This window comes from Patella vulgata, chromosome 2, assembly GCF_932274485.2.
Source record: "Patella vulgata chromosome 2, xgPatVulg1.2, whole genome shotgun sequence".
Lineage (NCBI taxonomy): Eukaryota > Metazoa > Mollusca > Gastropoda > Patellidae > Patella > Patella vulgata.
The window spans coordinates 53,099,816-53,120,493 of NC_065880.2; the positions used below are offsets into that span (position 1 = coordinate 53,099,816).

Consider the following 20,678-nt stretch of genomic DNA (forward strand, 5'->3'; position numbering starts at 1 on the left):
ATGTTCATCTGAATCAGTTTTAATACATTTGAATAGATATACATGTATGGCGGATGTAGGTACATGCGGGATATTTTTTTTACGACTTGCTTGTCGATGTGCGGGCGGGCGTTACATATTTATTTTTTTTCATCAAGACTAATAAATAGACTGCACGCGCAACCAATTTTGCGTGCGGGCGGTGCCCGAGAAACAAGTTATTTTATTTGTGTTGCCTTAGGTAGATTTGGATAAATTGTGCTAACTAATTTATTCGATGGGAATTGGGGTCGTATTGTTATTATTTCGATGGAGTGTATAACAGGTTCAAGGGAAATTACTTTAGAGGAGACTTGTTATATATAAATACACACACTAATATACATACAGTCAAGTACATAAAACAAATGTGAATTAACATAATCTTTTTTCGCAGACAGAGCAACATAATATAATAGTTGCCAATTCTGAAAGCTAACAACAGACAAGTTTAAATCAGACATATTTTGTGCAGAATTTAAAGAGGCATAATCACTCTCACTGATAAAATAAATATATTCAAAATACCTCAAGACTCAAATACCCTCTTAGAGTAAGATATTTTTCACAAGCAATCGCTACACTATTCAAAAACCACTAAATATGTCTTGGCTGATTGGCCTCAAATTTTTTACCAACCTGCAAAGATCTCTAAAATTGCTAATGCCTCTTTAAATTCACATCTATGACAGGTTGCATAAATTTACTGTCAAACCTTTTTTCATAATGAAAATAATTCATGGAGTATCTATTACCACAACAGTGATGTTTTCATTTTTTTCAGCGATGTTTCAGCTGACATAATTCTATCAGTAGCTTGGTTTTGCGTAAATTTTATTTTAGCTCTGTTCTTCTCAATAATCAATGAAGCTTCTACATAATCTACAGGTTTATCATTCAGCAGATTCTGTTGGCAGGAATTATCTTGACATAATACTTCTATTCTATTGTCTATATTGCTCAGTGTAGAAATAAAGTCTGGAAATTCTCTCAATATGGCCTTTACTGATGCTGAATACTAGAGGAGAAAATAAGATGCTATATAATATGTATTTATATACATGTACTAATCCTTTGAAAAATAACAAAGTAAGGGAGAGAGAAAAGACATGTTTGTTTTTCATCTGTCATGCAGTGTACATGCTACAGGAGGGAAATTTGTCCGGGCAGTGGCACTACAGCACTTCATAGGACATGGGACATGTTTTTCATCCCATCTGAACAACTAGACGTTCCTGGCCAGACCCTCCGTAATGCACAACAGACAAGGGTAAACCATGCCAGAAAATCCTGAGGAATTTCCTTGGCAAAAACATCTATATATGAACATTCATTCTACACAAGTCAGATCATTTTGGGACTAACAAGATATGTTTATATTTCAAAAAATTATTTGTAGCCTTGAGTTCAGGGATGATATAGTGCTGCGAATCTAAGTACCCATAGAAAACTGGCAAGATGTGGAAGGCAATGCTACCTCTTAGCAATTTCTGATTACCTACACATATCTTTTCAATGGTATCTTACCTCAAGGTTAAAGGTTTTGAAGATTTTCTCATAACAAGAAGCCATTTTAATGTTTTCTTTATCTGTTTTTAAATTAATGGTACAAAAATCATCTTCTTCATGCATCTATAGAACAGAAAAATATACAATAAATTAAACAGAGTTCACTTATTTCTATAATGAGATTGATTCTGTGTTATTTTACATAAATCTTATAGTCAATAAGAAACTTACACTATAAGGTGTTTTATTAGTATTAACAATTGTGGATCCCTAGATAGATAGACGAGGGTGAAGACAATACGCTTACACAAATTTAATAATTGAATTAATTTCTTCAGAGGTTTAATTTCGATTCAGTGATGAGTCAGATTTTTGAACACAAATTTGATTAAATGATGAGCTTTTTACATAACTTTGCTATACATCGACATTTTCATATGGGCGCATATTGGCACGTATCGGACCGTAACTTCATGAATTATGGCCCCTGATTGTACGAAAAATCACATTTTTAGCTTGTGGACACTCTAGAGGTCATAACTTTTATCTGATTTTGACGAAACTTAAAATGTATGTTTACAACCCAAAGATCTTGGTTCCTTTCGATATTCGTGCATATCGGACTATAACTTCATGGATGGCCCCCGATTGTATTTGTAGGAAAAATTACGTTTTTTTGCTTGTGGACCCTCTAGTCTAGGTCACAATTTTTATTCGATTTTAAAAACCATTCAAATGTATCCACGTTACACCCTATGGTTGAGTTCGAATTTCGTGAAAATTGGACCGAAACTGCCCTACAATAAGTCCGCTCCTCCTACGCTAATAGAGTAAAAGTATCTAATACCAAGGTTGAGGACCCTCTAGAGGTCACAATTTTTATCCGATTTAGATGAAACTTAAAGATCTTAGTTCCTTACGATATTCTCACATATTGGATCGTAACTTCATGGATTATGGCCCCCTGATTGTACGAAAAATCACGTTTTTAGCTTGTTGAACTTCTAGAGGTCACAATTTTTTTTGATTTTAAAAACTATTCAATTATATCACCATTACATCGTAATGATGGTTGAGTTTGGATGAAAATCAAAATATATGTTTATATCGCAAAAATCTTGGTTCCTTTTGATATTTCACATGTCGGATTGTAACGTCTTGGATTATGGCCCATGATTGTATGAAACTGTTGACTGTTGAACACAAATTTGGTTATAGCTCAACCCAGGTTTTAGATGCAGACATCAATTCTGAAACATAACTATTTGTAAAATACGTCAAATTTGATAAAATCACCATTTTTCACCAAAATCAAAGAAATCTTGTCATTTTAGGAAAAAGCATCGTTCTTTAATGACTTTAGTATAGTTTTGTGCTCCATTTCTACTTCCTTACCTCAAGTTGTGTATCAGGAGAACAGAAATATTTCTTTAAAGCAACAACACAGTTTTCTAAACTTATATCTTCACTATTTGTAAGATTGGACTGAGAACATTTTGCAAAAAACTTTTTCAAAGATTGATCACTATATTTAGACAGGGACTGAATTCTTCGGATACATTTCTCAGCTTTCAAAAACTCTTTGTCTATCTGGAAAAAAAAATTATTTATTTTCAAATATCTTAAATGCCATAAAAGTTTCTTCAAATATGTATGTTTATGTAATTCTAATACAGATTAGATATATTTAATGGCCCATTATACCAGAATAAACAGCAAATAAAGGCTCTCAGACCATATACAACGACAGACTGCCAGGCAATGAAACATACGCCCACAGCAGCTAACTCACTGGTTTGTACGATAACAGTGTGAAATAAATAGAACCAATATACTGCTAAACATTAAATGGCTATAGCTAAGTTAGAAACGATAATTTGGGCTAATTTTTACACCAAATTTTTTAAAATAAAAATACTTTTGATTGTGTATGGTCTTAAGAGTGCGTCCACGAGAGCCCCATGCAGAAGGTGCTGAGTCTTCAATCACAGATTTTGACCAAATTTTGTTTATAAGTTGGGATAGTCCCAAAACAAATAAATGTGCAATATGAGATAAATCTTTCAATTCCTGACCGAGAAAATTAAAAAAACCCACATTTTTCATATGGTGAAATTGCGAAATTTGGCAAGTCGTTACACCTTTAATATACGTAGCAAAGAGACCACAAAATTAATTTCAGAATATTCGGGCAAACGTGATTGGTATATGAACTGGATATCAATGCCTATCAAAATTCCCCATTTTTCGTCACCCAAAGTTTGACGCCCTATAGCTACTCCTTTCATGGGATGGGCTCAGAAAATTTATGCTCATGTGAACAAGCAACCTCCCAACCATTGATACAAAAAATAAAAATGACCGGAATAGACTCAACAAAAACTGAGTAAAGGAAACAATAACCCATGAAATTAACCCATAATTCAGTTATTTTGGAGATAATTAATGGTAGTAGATAACATATCCATTACTCTCAAATAGACATTCTTTTAAATAAAATAATCCAAACAAAAATGAGAAATTCACCTAAAAGTGATATTCGAACCACTAATCGCATGATTGACAGTAAAATTGTTATAGTCTCGCAGATGAAAATCTGATACTTTTGAATATTCGTATTGAAATATACTAAAACTTTGAACAAACCATTTGTTTAGATTGATATAATATATAATTTAATATTAAATTATACACCAGAGAACAAAAACAACAAGTAATATTCATAGCAATACAATCAAGTTGCAGATATAGCGATTTATGGCAACAGCAACTAAACGCAGCTTACAGAATATCAGTCAGCAAAAGGCTAAGAACATTCTAAACGTATCGGCTAATTTACAAGATATATTCATCCACATCTGAAATAATTCCAAGGCGTACAGTGCCGAATTTACCTATAGGATTGTCAGACTGAAGTTTGGGATCTCAAGATCTAGGGGTCCTCCGGCCAAGGTGTATAATATTTTTGACACTCTTGGTCTTAAACAGCATCATGAATCTCAGCTTGCTCAATTGTGTTTAAAACACACTTTCATCTTTAGGGCCCATGAGAGAGAGGACAGCTGGGACATGTGCCTAGGGGCCAGGAGCCTAGAGGGGCCTGGAGGTGTGTCGCGTAATGTTTTAAAAAATTTTGTTGGTAAAAATTAATAAAAAGAAAATAACTGTTACTTGATCGTAAAGTAGAAGACTATCGGTGACTTTTCTGAAATGTGGGTAGGGTTAGAATTGGATTCTGTCAGTCCACATTGTTTGGAAAAATTGGAGAATTAAAAACTATAAGCCACCTTTCTGGGCCTTTGTCTCCTGGCTCTCGTCACCACCAGGGTATCAGGGTCCCCTTCCATTTGAATCCAGTTCAATATGATTTTGGGTATTAAAAAATAAATGAATAGTCTGTGTGATAAAAAAAATTTCTTTTCACATTTTGGCTTAAAATTTCCTGTCAAAATAGTGTATATTTATTTTTACATTAGTAAAACTAAAATGTAGTACATGTATTTGGTATTCCATATGTTGTGTTAAATATCAGTTTCTGTGCTATAGTAAAATGACCTCCAGTTACCCCACTGTTCAATGTTGCCCACTTTGACGCAAAGCTGCGTTAAAATTTAAGCTTCCACATTTCTGTATTGTAGAAATCAGTGAATGCGTCCCAAAATGAATAGTGGAAATTGAGCATTTTGTTGCCATTTTCGGTGACCTGTTAGAAAATGAAACCTTAAAGGGACAATACAACAAAAACGTTAAAGGGACAATACGACAAATACCAAATATACAAATATACACTTATATACAGTACCACAATGGTACAAGTGACAGCTATGGATATGATGAAAACGTATAATAATCAGTAATCTTATTTCTCGATTTATATTTGAAAAAAATATATCACAAAAGCTTATTTTGAGCACTTTTCAATAAGCTTTATATTTTAAGTATGCTGCATTCCGGTCATTTTTTTTACACCATGGATACTAACTATGTGCTTAGCACTTCAAAACCATCCCAAGAAATTCTACGTGTGACCATGAAAGAAAAAGTTACAGTGTATCTTTTCTGTACTATAGGGACAATATGAATATGGAAGCCTAAAACAAGTCCACAAAAAATTTGCATGTACTGATATTTTTTTTTCAAATTAGTGCTGGGGTGGAAGTTGACCACCTGCTTTATCAGAAAGGGTCAAAACCAGAAGGTTGCTATTGCACCATAGAATGCAATCTGTGCTTAAAAAGTGTGATAAAATACATACGTGAAAACCAAAATTTTATCCATAAAATGACTATTTCAAGTACAGTCCTTTATAGAAACATCAGGTTGGAACCACTTAAGCATGTCACTTCTTACCCCTAGGTGTCATACCATAAGTTTGATCAAAAACTTTCAACCCCCCATCTTAGCACTTTTTGCGATTTCTGTCTGGCCTTCTCGCGGATACACTCTTAAAAACTATATTTAACCTTTATTCTGGCATGTTGGGGTGTTAAGAAAACATAATCAAAAATGTTCTATAGTGTCTGAATGGTTTATTTTAGATTATTTTAGATTATATAGAAATGTTTTTGCATTCAAGGCGGGAAAGGAAGCTTTTGAATCCCTCCTCCCTTCCCACAATTCATAATTGATTAATAATATTGATATGCTTCTAAAAATTATTTAGTTAGATAGAATACCAGTAAATGCTCACATTTTCAATACCACTTATTTCAAATATTTTCTCTACAGGTGGTGCGGAACCAAGTTTATCATTATTATTCTCTTCTTGTTTTCTGGGACGATATTTTTTCTCGATGATGTGACGTATAAAACTCTGTATAGCTTGGTGAACAGATCCATCACCCTCTCTTGCTGACACAGCCATACTGAAACATTGAAGTATACTCATTAATAAAAACAAAACTTCATCGTAATTTCAATTAACTGATATCAGAAAGTATCTCAAGTAATATTTTTTACAGCTTCTTAAAAATATGTGACTTAAAAACACCTCACACCAACTCTTGACAAAAGATACCTATGGCTAGGTCTCCATCCTATGCAATAAACTGTAAATACACCTCCACTGGCAATTCTCAAAGAAGAGAAGATTTGGCAATGAATCAGTTACATTTACATTAATATAAGAATTAGAATTCAAGCCATTAAGACATATAAGAAATTTGTTACCTTCCTGTGAAGTTATATTTAGCACTGTATTCCTCTAGTTCTTTAATACATGGTAGTTTATTGTCTGATGTCTGTATACTATCTATAAATATGAAAATAATTTTCTGCATTAGGACTAGGGCTGATAATGTCATGCAGTGAGTTATGAGGGAAATTTTTGCCTGATAGTGGAATTTCAGACTAATTTCCATAGAATTCCACGGGACATTACTTTATGACCCATTTGAATGACCAGGCACTGTTCCTTGCCAGTCCCTTCATGCTGCACCACTGACTAACACCAGTATAGATCATGTGGTGAATAGATGAAAATAAAAGATGGAGAGAGAGGGAGAGAGAGAGAGAGAGAGAAATGGGATTTAACGTCCACTCAACACAAACTAGTTCATTTCGGAACTAACACATGGTTCAATTGTATTTCAATAATTCGCTTGCACGTAGGCGTCTTTAGCAGTGGGAGGAAACCGGAGGACCCGAAGAAAACCCACGAGGTTGGACAGGCAACCCTACTCCTTGTCACGTACAACCGGGGATTCGAAACCCCGCCAGTTGACTCAATGACAGACCGTATGATACAGCGCAGTGCGCACATGCTAACCATTTGGCCATCCAACCCCCCGGAGAGAGAGGGAGAGATTTTTAACTCCACTCAGGAATAACTAGGTCATTTAGGGACTATATTTTATTTCAATAATAAAGATCTTTAGAGGTGGGCAGAAGCCGAAATACCCAGAGAAACCTCAAAAGGTTACACAGTCCATATCATCACGCACATGTGTGGGTTTGAATCATGGTACTTGCATAGATAATAGACCTTAGGCATCCCCCCCCCCTTCACATCAAAGGAGATCAGATGATAATTTTTATGTTTAAAAATGAAATACTATAACCTTCTGAGTTCTGGGTCATCTTCTCTACCTATAAAAATAATATGTCCATAAATAATTGAAAACATATTGGAGTATCTAGTGATTATATGAAATTAACAAATCATATCTAATTTTCTTTATCCTGTAAATTGTATTTAATAAATTGTTTATTAAATTGTTGATGTAATAAAGATGAATATTTGCTGTTATGTACTTACCCGTAGCTCACATCTAGTAACCGAGAGAGAGAGAGAGAGAGAGAAATGGGGTTTAACAGTCTACTTGACACAAACTAGATCATTTCGGGACTAACACCCAGTTCAACTTTATTTCAATAATTCGCTTGCGTGTTGGGTCTTTAGCAGTGGGAGGAAACCGGAGGACCCGGAGAAAACCCACGAGGTTGGACAGGCGACCCTACTCCTTGTCACGTACAGCTGGGGAATCGAAACCACGCCAGCTGACTCAATGACAGACATTATAAGATAGCATACACATGCTAACCAGTCGGCTATCCAATCACCTCAAATTGTAAAGAAGAATAACTGGACTCAGAAGTCAAAATGACACAACAATACATGTTTGTTCTACACATATTTCTTGTTATGATGATTTAATCTCTAGAAACAAACATTGAACCACACTGATCAGCAGTGAATATTCGCTAGGGATGACATTGGCGCAGCTTAATGAGCCCCCAATATTAACTTTTTCCCTTCTGCAAATTAAATTCTGGAACATTTTTTTTTTTAAAGCATTATTAGAAAAGCAAATAAAGGTGTTTGAAGTATATGTAAGTAAAAAATATGTTCTATTTAGTGTAAATGGGTATGCAAAATGATTAAAAGGCACCATTCTGCCCGGACCAGTAACGTCTTATGTAAACAATGCACGCGCCTTTGAGCCAATGATTGTCGCCACGTGATATGACGTCATGTGTTGAAAGTAGTCATACTTTACAGAGTTATTAGAAAACGTTCGTAATCCTCTGTGAAACAGATTGACATTGGACGTGATCCAAATCAAGGGAGGAAAATCAAAGTCAACAGGCAGACAAGACAGAATATAGACAAAATAAACAAATATCAAATCAAGTGAATGGATCTGGGGGCCAGCCTTAAGCCTCAACTGCCCAAGAGCATGGCAGCCTTTTAGTGTAAGTTATTATTAAATAAACTTACTAAATCAAATTTATTTCCAAGTAAAAGAATCGGAATTGTATATTTGTTGGGTGCTGGTTCTTTTTTATAAATTTCTTCATGTCTTTTAACTCCTGGTGTGTTGTCTACAACAGTCGTCACTGTCATGTTGTTCATCAATATCTGTTTCCATACCAAAGCCATATTCAAAAATTTCGGATCACTTAGATCCACAACAACTATAAGCGATCAAATAAATTACATTATGCAAGATTTAGAGAAAGACCTGCCTGACTATTCGTGCTATAGATTTAATAGTTCAAAAATAGATATCGGGGTAATGAAAAATGAATATATTGAAAATTTCAATTGTCCAGTCCATTGCCATGGTAATCATCTCATTCCTTTCATCACCAGTCTCTTGCCATATTGTGGGCATTGTCTAATCCATTCCATAGCCAAGCCATCCAATGGTCTAAAGAGTTGATTATGGGCTTGTCATGTGAACAAATGTAACATTTGAAGCCAGAAACAAACCCAGTCAAAGGCAAGTTTAGCTCATACATAATTCCTCTTTAATTACAAAGATACAGTAGATAAAAATCTATTCCAATTCAAAAGGTTTTAAATTTAAATTACTAAAAGAAGTGAATAGGTTATTGTGCAGTGGATCTTATTCTGTTGAGGAAATCACTGGAAGGCACGACAATAGAGAAGCTTCTGTAATTAGGATGAACCAGCATTTATTGTGCCATCTTTTGATGGTGCGTAAGTGATATACAGATTCTTTGTGCTATTTCTGTGTGCTATGCATGTTTTGTTGGTCCCCATTCCTGAATTCTTGGCAACCTATCAGACACCCTTTGGGCACAGGGACCCTGTTGTTTTAGTACCATTACGACCACATTGCACAGACCCTGACAGTGAGAGGCTTTAATATATTTACTTACCAATAGCTGCATCAACATCAGTAAAATAAGATCTATACAGTTCAATATCTTCTTTACCTGGTAAATCCCAGAATGTTAACGATACCAATACATGATCAGGAATGTTTAGTTTCTTTACAATATTATCTATAAAAAATACAGTATCTTAACAATTGGTATAAATCCATAATACAAGTCCCTGAACAACAAACTTAACAAGACTGTGTAGTAATCAAAGATTTAATCCAGTACGCGTCTCGATCGATTGCTCTTTATCTGCTGGTACAATTACTATAAATGATGATGCATGCAGTTCTACATAAAACAGACACTAAGGGATTTCCATCTTAGACCAACAACAGCAAAGTCTTGTACATGTATTGTGTTCACAATGTTTAAAATGCAGAACATAATCCGGCAGGTGACTGCAATATACAATAAAAAAAATCCATTTAGGCCAAACCAATTTATTTCATTTTTTTAGTCTTGATCTTGAGTCTGAGGAAGTTTTTCGTTTAAAATTTAAAGTTTGGAAGTAAACAATTTTCAGAATAGCAAACAACTATTTTTATTTTTTGTTTTGCAAGAAAAAGTAAGTTAACTTTTATCAGGTATTGTCAAACAACTTAAAGGGATAGGGGTCTGATATAGACATTTTGTCTTTTCCCTAATGTCCCATTCATTTATAGTGAATAAAATCTTTTAAAAAAATAAAGAATTGTTGTGTCAGTGGCCTTATAGTTAAATACCCATAGGGAAATCCAACAATGTTTTAAACTATTCTTTATTGAGAATTTGTCTAACATCATGTTTTGAAGAAGTATCTGTTCCATCTTGAATCTGTTTACAATTTAAATAATACCTCATATTATCATAAGCAATGTTGATAAATTCAGATCATTAAACACTTGATGCGTCATATGCATTTTTGCTAAAATATCAATTGCTCAAGGCATAAAGTACATCGTGGTTGGCTTATTTCATCTAATTAGTAAAATAATATGTACCTGATCAGACATAATAATTGTGTAGCAATAATATTTTTAGTAAGCTGATAGTAGTGATAGTGAAAAAACTTCAATCAGTCAGGAGGTAATTGGTAGTTGACCAGCTAACTGGATGTGCACACTTTGCTTGACAGGCATATACTGGATGTGGGCTTGGCCTGCCCATGTTTTTGTTACCCCTGAGCGATCGCCATGTTTGTCCTACCAATTGAAAACAAGTATGGCGGCTGTTTAGGGCGTTAGCTTTTTTTTAATTTAATTATTTCTGCAGTTTTGTAATCAGAGTTCAGCTTTAAGAAAACAAAATAAAAATACCAAGCTAGATAATCTCCCGGCTTGAATTCAATCAGATTTAAACTAAGCTCCTCAGGTTACTCTGCAACTAATAAAAGATTGCGGAATCTTGTTAGGCATGACCAGCATAGATCAATGAAATTTCAATTTATCATAACTTTGTAATACTGATCGGAATTGAACCATGTTTGGACTTATATTCCTATTATTAGAGGTAAAACTTTCACAATAATGTAGTTTGCAAGGGATTCATATAGCGCTAAATGACGCATCAAGCCTTTAACGTAATAATAATAATAAAAAAACAAACATTATCGTACCTATAGAAACTTTTGTAGTTGGTGTATAAATAGGTGTAAATTGATTGTGAACATAACGAACTAATATACTACTTTTACCAACGCCACTGTCACCTATAAGAATAAACAGTCATAAAATCTGTCAAAATAATATCACTTCAATAGCTGAACCCGCTACCTTTCAGAACAAATAACTTTCAATTGTATGCACAGTGTTTTTAGTAATCAGTAATCTTGAATTAAAAAAAAAACATCTAGAGTTTTAGAGAAAAGCATGTATATGTATACATTACTATACTATATTTCACATTAACTTCTGACGAACAAATACAATTGCAAACATACCAAGTATAACTATCTTTAATCCTGGTAATTGTTCAGCTCGGTTTGATTCTGTAAAAATAATAATACATGCATACATTTTAAATAAAATATATGGAGCTTGCAATTTGCATAAAAAAATGATAACCAATAATAGCTCACAAGATTACATTTACAGGCCAGGAAATAGTATTTATATTAATAGGCCTACTAATAATGTGCATTTAAATGTGATGATCCATAAGCTTACCTTTGCATTCTAAAAGTAAACTAGAATCAAACATGACAGAACTATCTTAGATATTATTATTAAGTACTTTTTACAGATCTTAAAATCCTGTCATGTAGGCTGCTGTAGTTAGTTCTCAGATCAATGTCGCCATCAGAACAATTTGCATTTCGGAACCAAAATTTTAAACTATTCAAAAATATTTTTTTTAATCCTCTTTTTTGAAATCTTGGTTACGTAATACACTGAAATCGTTCAAGAATTTAAGGGCAAATTCAACTGATTTGAAATCGGTTGTGTAACACCAGTAAACTGACCGCTTTCTAGCTGATTGATGGACCTGAATTATCAAGACTATTAGACTATTTTATACCAAATAACCAAACACTACAGACAGCTAGGTAGTAGGATGAAAATCGAAGATAGTATATATTCTATGCCACTATGAGACAACCATATTGGAACTTGGTACTGTAATTAACTAATCTGTTAACATTAGATTATTTATGGCTTTATTATACGGGTACTTGATAGATGTGAAGATAACGTCACATCAGTCACATTTGGCTATTTTTATGCCTCTGCTGATAATGCATGAGCTGCATCTCTGTCATTTGATGTAAGTTCATTTCTGGCTGTGTGGCATACCCTAGATGGGCCTATATACTACATATTAGTTATTCATTCAATGTGCCACTACATCATTTAATTTGATAGAACGAAGCAAATTAATTTCAGGATCTGTCAACCAATCTCTAAGCTTACCGGTGTGACAGTGTGAGATGGTTCCTGGTGTGTGATTACCGTTTAGCGCATGCGCAGTTGTAGGAGACAGTTCACACCATTGTGGACATGGTGTGCATTGAATCCCCGTGATAAGATTTCTCCAAAGATTTTCTTATGGTCAAATCGGTTTCTACACTATTATCTACCAATATTTACAGTATTACTCCCAGGAGAGGGTGTCAAGTTTCTATTGTTTGTTTATTTTGATAAAAAGTAGAAATACAAATTGACTAAGGCGCGGATTCATGAATTACAGTGAGCAATTTGCGTTGATGGAAAATCCCCGGCTGTGTGACGTTAGGGCAGTATTTTCCCGCAAGAGTCTTCTGTACATAAATGGTATCTTTGCTGATATTGAGATTGATATTAAACTATTACAATACAATTGTTAGTAATAGATTTAAATAAAACATTAATTCAGAATTGTAGATTAAAGTGGGCTACATTTCAGCCGCTGGCTGTCAGATTTCACGCTAAAGTCCTGTGATCTGAAATTTCTAATTTGAGTAACCAGCAGCTGCCAGGCAGGGTACGCCCACATTTCGCAAGAGATGGATAGAGAACAAGCTAAAAACAAAAACGATTTTTGTACAATCAGGGACAATAATCCAGAAAGTTACGATCTGAAATGCGCAAATATCAAAAGGGACTGAGATCTTTGGGATATAAAGATATGTTTTAAGTTTCATCAGAATCGGATAAAAATTGTGACCTCTAGAGGGTCCACAACCTTCGTAGTGCATACTTTTACACAATTTGCGTAAAAAGAGCGGCCATTTTGTTGGGCAGTTTCATTTCGATTTTCCAGAAATTCGAATTCAACCTTCGTTATGGTGGAATGGTGAAATATTTAAACGGTTTTTAAAATTGGAAAAAAAAAATTGTGACCTTTAGAGAATCCGCAAGCTAAAAATGCGATTTTTCGAACAATCAGGAGCCATAATCGGGGAAGTTACAGTTCCGATATGCGCGAATATTGAAAGGAACCGAGATCTTTGGGTTATAAACTTACATTTCTAGTTTCATAGAAATCAGAAGAAAATTGTGACCTCTAGAGGGTCCACAACATTGATATACCATATTTTTACGCTATTTGAGTACGAGGGGCGGCCATTTTGTCTGTCAGTTTTGGTCCGATTTTTACGTAATTCGAACTCAACAATCCTTAGGGTGAAACGGTGATATACTAAAAGGTTTTTTAAATCGGATAAAAATAATGACCTCTATAGGGTCAACCAGCAGAAAATGCGACTTTTCGTACAATCAGGGGCCATAATTCAGGAAGTTACGATCCGATATGGGCGAATATCGAAAGGAACTGAGATCTTTGGGTTATAAACTTAAATTTCAAGTTTCAACAATATCTGAGAAAAATTTTGACCTCTATTGGGTCCACAAGCTAAAAACATGATTTTTCGTACATTCAGGGGCCATAATCCATGAATTTTTGGTCCGATACATGCCAATATCGAATGCAACCAAGATCTTTTGAAGATAAACCTATATTTCAAGTTTCGTCAAAATCGGATAAGAATTGTGACTTGTAGAGTGTCCACAAACAATTGTGGATGGGTGGACGGAAGGATGTCCGGACGGACAGGGGCGACGACAATATACGTCCACATGAAAATTTTGGCGTATAATAAAACAGATAGGCTATACTGTGAAGTTGTAAAATTTTTAATAAGTACAAAATTAAAATAACAATGATACAGAGAAATCCCAATCATATAAAGGCCAAGATTGAATCTGCAAAATAGTTAATTATTAAAACATAGCTAAAACATCAAGAAGTGTAACGACTAATCACTAAATAAAACAACGGCAACAAATCACCAACGATAGAAGTATCAATTTCAAGCCCATCAACTTAGATCTGTTGATCGTGTAACTGCTGATCACTAAAACAACAGCTAATCACGATAACAAGTATGTTTATTAATGACAAAACTAAATATGTAATACTTTTTCCTGAACTGATCAGAGATCAGGAACCATCTCACACTGCCCGAAGTAGATATAGCTTCGTTGTTAATGCAGTTTCGGACATGCGCAAGTGCCCAGGAGCAAACACACACTGGGAGTCAATTCAAACTGTCACACCGGTACCTGAACTGGAAACCAAGCTGATTCAGATCATGGCTGATCCGGAACATGGCTGATTCGGACAAAAATTCAAAGCTGATTTGGACCACAATCTAGGCTGATTCGGACCACTTTGAGGTTGATTCGGACCACACGATAAAAAAATACTAGAAACTGAGATTTTGATATTGAATTAAATTTAAAAGGGTTTTATCTGGGCTATAGCGTGACTATAAAATGTGCTTTTAGGTACGTCAGTTTATGTCTATATTCCATTTTTTGATGTTACAGTGACTGTATTAACAGGGATTATCTCATTAATCTTATCTAAAATATTATATGCAATAATTTTATGGAATTTAAATGTCATTTTTAATTTATTTTATAAACCTCATAACTTGTTTCCGAATCCATTATCTATTGTGTTTATATGTTATACTTGTATATTGATTGCTACCTGAGTTTTATACTGTAAAGAAGGATTTAATGAACATTTGTCAACCAATCTAGTGTATTGCTTTCAACACTTGTCTAGATCAGGCAGGCCTCTGTCTCGGCTACTTGGTTAGATAATATTTATCAGAATATATAAATATGATGGAAAATGAGCTCACATCATTGCTCCTTGAAACTTATTTTAGTATCCTACTTTTCTGTTGATATGAGGTTATTCGTTGCAGTAATTATACTGATATGCAGCTATTTGATATGAGGTTATTCGCTGAAGTAATTATACTGATATGCAGCTATTTGATATGAAGTTATTCGCTGCAGTAATTATACTGGTATGCAGATATTTGATATGAGGTTATTCGCTGAAGTAATTATACTGATATGCAGCTATATGATATGAGGTTCTTCGCTGCAGTAATTATACTGGTATGCAGCTATTTGATATGAGGTTATTCGCTGAAGTAATTATACTGATATGCAGCTATTTGATATGAGGTTATTCGCTGAAGTAATTATACTGGTATGCAGATATTTGATATTGGGTTATTGGTTGCAGTAATTCTACTGATATGCTTGAGCAAAGCTCTTTTCCGGTAACACAGGAGCGTAATTAAATCTGCCACCACAGACTGTTAATTAAAAATTTTTTTAGACTGGAACCGGATACACTGCACAAAAATGGCAATGAGCATGCCAACTTACCAAATCTCGCCCAAGCGAGATTACGCGACTCATTGAAATTTTTTATGACGCATTTAATCAATGGCGTCACATATATTCTGACGTCAATGAAAATAATTCTCACACATTTTTGTTCCTTTTTTTAAAAAAATTAATCATACAAATTAGATCTAAATTAAATTAAATTTAGAAAAACAAGATGATTTAACATTACTTGTACACTTGAGAAACTTAATTATGAAGGTTTTATATTTAACAACAATCACACCAGCTTCGCTCAACTCATACAGGCAATGCCTGTTACATATTATTGGGTTATCATTTGATAATACTGGGTATTATTTATTGTCATTTTTGTCATAATATATGCAAACATATTTTAAATACTCTCGTCATTCAAATATCATGGTTCGAATCAGTCAAGAATCTGGTCTGAATAACCCAAGAATATGTGAAACACCTTTTCCGTGATTTAGCTCTTTGGTTTTGAAGTAATCAATCAATTACACTATTGATTGTCACTTTTGACATATTATTAAATATATGGAAACATATTTTAAATACAAATAATGGTCCGAAATGTGCCAAAAATCTGGTCCGAATCAGCCAACAATTTGGTCCGAATCTGCCACGAATCTGGTCCGAATCAGCCGATTACCCTGAACACCAACAATTCTCTACACATGCACAATAGTATAGACATAGGCTATTAATTATTATAGGTGTAATATGAATGAACACCGAATTCAAAAGCATATCCAGAAAGAAGACAGAGATAAAGAATATAGAAAATAAAGAACAAGATTAAGAACTCTGGCGGCCTACTAAAAGAACTCTGGCGGTCCCCTACTGTACTAATAAATTATACTAAGTTAACTGACACTGTAACTGTAACAGTGACTGAGTGAGTGATTTTAAGACAGGCCAGGATATAGAGCAGGAGCCCAGGGGGTCAACCTAGCTGAAAATTGTACCAATTTTCGCATATATGGTCTCAAAGCATGCATATCTGGTATCATTAAAATGTAAGTCTGCCGGGTATCTGGTGGTGGGTGTGGCTGTGAGGGCTTCGATACTGGGTATGGATTCTTGAGCTAGATTAGCTCAAAAGTGTACCACATGAAAATGGTACGGCAGTGTACCGTACATCTTCAAGTATTACAAAAACACTCTGACAGACATTTCTAGTGGTGGGGTACCCCCCGACAGATTTATGTAATTGCCAAACCACAGCTAAGCTAGATTAGCTGAAATCTGTACCACTTAAAACTGCCTGGAAGTTGTTCAGCACCACCACAGGAATCAAGAATGATCACTGCCAGACAATTTGTGCGGTGGGTTACCCCGACAGACACGCCGAAAATAACGCCCAAAATTCCCCGCCCCGCAACTAGGCTAGATTAGCTGAAATATGTACCACTTATAACTGCTTTGGTGCTGTTCAGCACCACCAAAGGAATCATGAATGATCACTGCCAAACAGATTGTATGGTGGGTTACCCCTAACAGACACGCCCAAAATGAAACGTTTCGCAATTAGGCTAGAGTGACTGAAGTGTGTACCACTTAAAACTGCTTGGAAATTGTTCAACACCCCAGGGATCACACTGCCCATTGCTAGAGGGTTTGTTTGGTGGGGTTCTCCCAAGAAACACGACAGCCAAGCGCCCCCTCCCAAAAATTTGGCTTTTATCAGCTGGGTTAGACTTATTGAGAATTCTGGGTATTACATATTTTCATGAGTATGTAATATCTATTAAAGATTAAGTAATCGTATGAAGAATAATAAGTAGTGGTTCAACTCAGTGACCACTGACATACGAACCATAAAGTCCAGTTGCCAAACCCCATTTTAAGCCTTGACATGGAAATATAGCCCACCTAATGTTTATTGGTGGATTATATATCTTCTATATGTGTAGATTCAGAATTGGGGAAATTTATATATTCAAATGGCCGACATGAGGCGGTTTCTGGTTGTTTAGTGGGGTAAAATATGTGGCAGCTGCTCTCGGACCTCGGTTTGAATATGTTTCTAGAAGAATTCGACCCGCTGAATCCAATGAGCTAGGGTATTCCTCCTGAAAGTGATGGCTAATTCCGCTAGAGGGCCAAATTCAAAATGGAGGCTCATTTTAGAGGGAAACTAATAAAGTTCACTAAAAAGATGTGCAATATATTGAAATGTAGGTTTTGAGTGGATTATATGTCTTTAATATGTGTAGATTCAGAATCTGGGTAATGCCACCCTGGCACCCTTCGGAAAATTTAAATATTCAAGATGGCCGACATGAGACATTTTCTGGTTATTTACTTTAATTTAGTTGGGTAAAAGTCGGGACAGATTCTCTCGGACCTCGGTATGAAGCTGGTTTCCATCGTAATTTGACCCACTGAATCCAATGAATTTTGCTATTCCTCCTAAAAGTGATGGCTTATTCCGCTAGGGGGCCAAATTCAAAATGGAGGCTTATTTTGGAGGGAAACCCATATAGTCCCCTAACAAAGGTGTGCAGTATATTAAAATATAGGTTTTCAGTGTCAGTTACTTCAGATATAAACATAAAAACATATTCCGACCAAAAGGTATTCCAGGTTGAGGTCATAATCAAAATGGCGGCCATTCGCCGAATTCATAGAGCGAATTGTCAAGCATACATTATGATTCACTATGACACCCTCTCTACCAAAAAAAACAGAGGGGAAGAAGGGATGGATAATGTTTGCCAACCTCAGCTTTACCGGCGCGTATGAGTGACCTAATAACTGTCAAGACAAGGTTCACCCCCATTGCATAATAATGATGAACGCGGAAGAATCAGACTGTTATACTGATTCAAGTATTCCAGTGATTCAAGCGAGCGTAAGTTAGAGTTTTACATGAGGTTCGACAAGCCAAAGTTAGCTTTTATACACATTTGCTTTTGACTCACGATGGACCGATGGTTGATTCTGTTTGACCGTGTATAATTTGTGTCCTTATAAGAATACAAGGGACAGAATATCATCAGATTGGAATACCTTTTGGTCGAAACATGTTTTTTTATGTTTATATTTGAAGTAATTGACAACGAAAACCTATATTTCAATATATTACACGCCGTTTTAGGGAACATTATAAGTTTCCTTCAAAAATGAGCCCCCATTGTGAATTTGGCTTCCTACTGGAATTAGCAGTAACTTTTAGGACGAACACCCAAGCTCGTCGGATTCAATGGGTCAAATTCTTATAGAAACTATTTTCATACCAAGGTTCGAGAGAATATCTCCCGAATTTTACCCCACTAAATTAAAGTAAATAACCAGAAAATTTCCTCAGCTTTCCTTCAGCTTATGTAGCCTTGTTGCGGGGCGTGACATTTTGGGCTTTTTGTCATTGGTACCCCACGAACAAACTGTCTTGTAGTGGTCATTCTTGATTCCTGTGGTGGCGCTGAACAACCTCCAGTTTTAGGTGGTACCGACTTCAGCTAATCGATCCTAGTAGCGGGGCGTGGCAATTTGGATGGTCGTCAAGGGTACCCCACCGCACAATCTGTCTGGCAGTGGTAATCCATGATTCCTGAGGTTTTGCCGAACAACGTCCAATTAATTGTAGATCGTACGGACTAGCCTAGCCTAGTTGGGGGAGAGAGGTCATGGTATTTTGGGTTTGACTGTCAGGGGTAACCCATCACACAAACTGTCTGGCTGTGGTCATTCTTGCTTGATGTGGTGGTGCTGAACAACTTCCATGCAGTTTTAGGTAGTACAGGCTTCAGCTAGACTAGCCGAGTTGGGGGCGTGGCATTTTTGGCGTGTCTGTTAGTGTTAGGGGTAACCCACGGCACAAACTGCCTGGCAGTGATCATTCAGGATTCCTGTGGTGCTGAACAACTTCCAAGCAGTTTTAGGTGGTACGGGCTTCAGCTAATCTAGCCTAGGTGGGGAGGGGCGGGTCTGGCATTTTGGGATGTGCGTTAGGGGTAGCCCACCGCAAAAACTGTCTGGCAGTGATCACTAATGATTCCTGTGGTGCTGAATGACTTCCAAGCAGTTTTAGGCGGTACGGATTTAAGCTAATCTAGCCTAGCTGGGATCATTGATCATTCATGATTCTTGTGGTGGTGATGAACAACTGCAAAGCAGTTTTAAGTGGTACAGATTTCAGCTAATCTAGCCTAGCTGTGGTCTGGCAATTAGATACCTCTTTCGGGGGTACCCCACCACTAGAAATGTCAGTCAAAATGTTTTTGTAATACTTGAAGATGTAAGGTACACTGCTGTACCATTTTCATGTGGTACACTTTTGAGCTAATCTAGCCCAAGAATTCATGCCCAGTATCGCAGCCTTCACAGCCACACCCACCACCAGATACCCGGCAGACTTACATTTTGATGATACCAGATATGCATGCTTTGATACCATATCTGGGCTCCCGGTCTAATATAAATATTATCAATTTAGATCTACTGAAAATGTTTATATAAAATATAAAGGAAGAAGAACCGACATACTTGGGTTAGTTTCTTTCTTAGAAGAAGCTGCGTGTCCCATGATTACGGGAAGGATAAACAATACATTTAATTATCATTAAAACCCCATAAAATTATTATTATAGGCTTCTATCCATATCCGCTTTGTTTACAAAGTATCCATGATTAAAACGTCACTAAATGTGTGCTCAGAAATGTATGACGTCGACAAATAGGTTGTTCAAAGGGAGGCAAGTCTTAAATTTGAGTAGCCTCCCTTGTATTGCCCAGTCAGCCCCACCGTTCTCTTTTTTAGACATACTACTACACCGTTTCTCGAAATCTTAACTAAAGATAAAGTCCAAATTTTAGTAGACACTTCAATTTTGATTGGCTAAGCACTAAAATCAATCTAATATTATCCAATCAAATTAC

The 20,678-nt window shown here is 35.7% G+C and overlaps 1 protein-coding gene across 1 annotated transcript; it reads right to left on the minus strand.

Annotated features, from left to right (window-relative positions):
* Window positions 1-222: 222 nt before the first annotated feature.
* Window positions 223-20,449, minus strand: LOC126810916 (uncharacterized). Its single transcript, XM_050536292.2, has 11 exons — window positions 20,286-20,449; window positions 11,579-11,626; window positions 11,255-11,347; window positions 9,655-9,780; window positions 8,747-8,943; window positions 7,587-7,614; window positions 6,697-6,778; window positions 6,218-6,392; window positions 2,923-3,117; window positions 1,546-1,650; window positions 223-1,036 (listed from the first exon to the last, which is right to left on the minus strand). The coding sequence occupies exons 1-11, from the start codon at window positions 20,323-20,325 to the stop codon at window positions 770-772; spliced, it is 1,356 nt and encodes a 451-aa protein (XP_050392249.1). The 5' UTR covers window positions 20,326-20,449; the 3' UTR covers window positions 223-769.
* Window positions 20,450-20,678: the final 229 nt, after the last annotated feature.

Bases quoted from the DNA above. Each gene is read 5' to 3' on its own strand.
- LOC126810916 (XM_050536292.2), bottom strand. From the start codon at position 20,325: ATGGGACACGCAGCTTCTTCTAAGAAAGAAACTAACCCAA. The intron at 11,348-11,578 runs GTATGTTTGCAA...TTATTCTTATAG, and splicing joins ATTAAAGATAGTTATACTTG to GTGACAGTGGCGTTGGTAAA. The intron at 9,781-11,254 runs GTACGATAATGT...TATTTTTTATAG, and splicing joins AACTACAAAAGTTTCTATAG to ATAATATTGTAAAGAAACTA.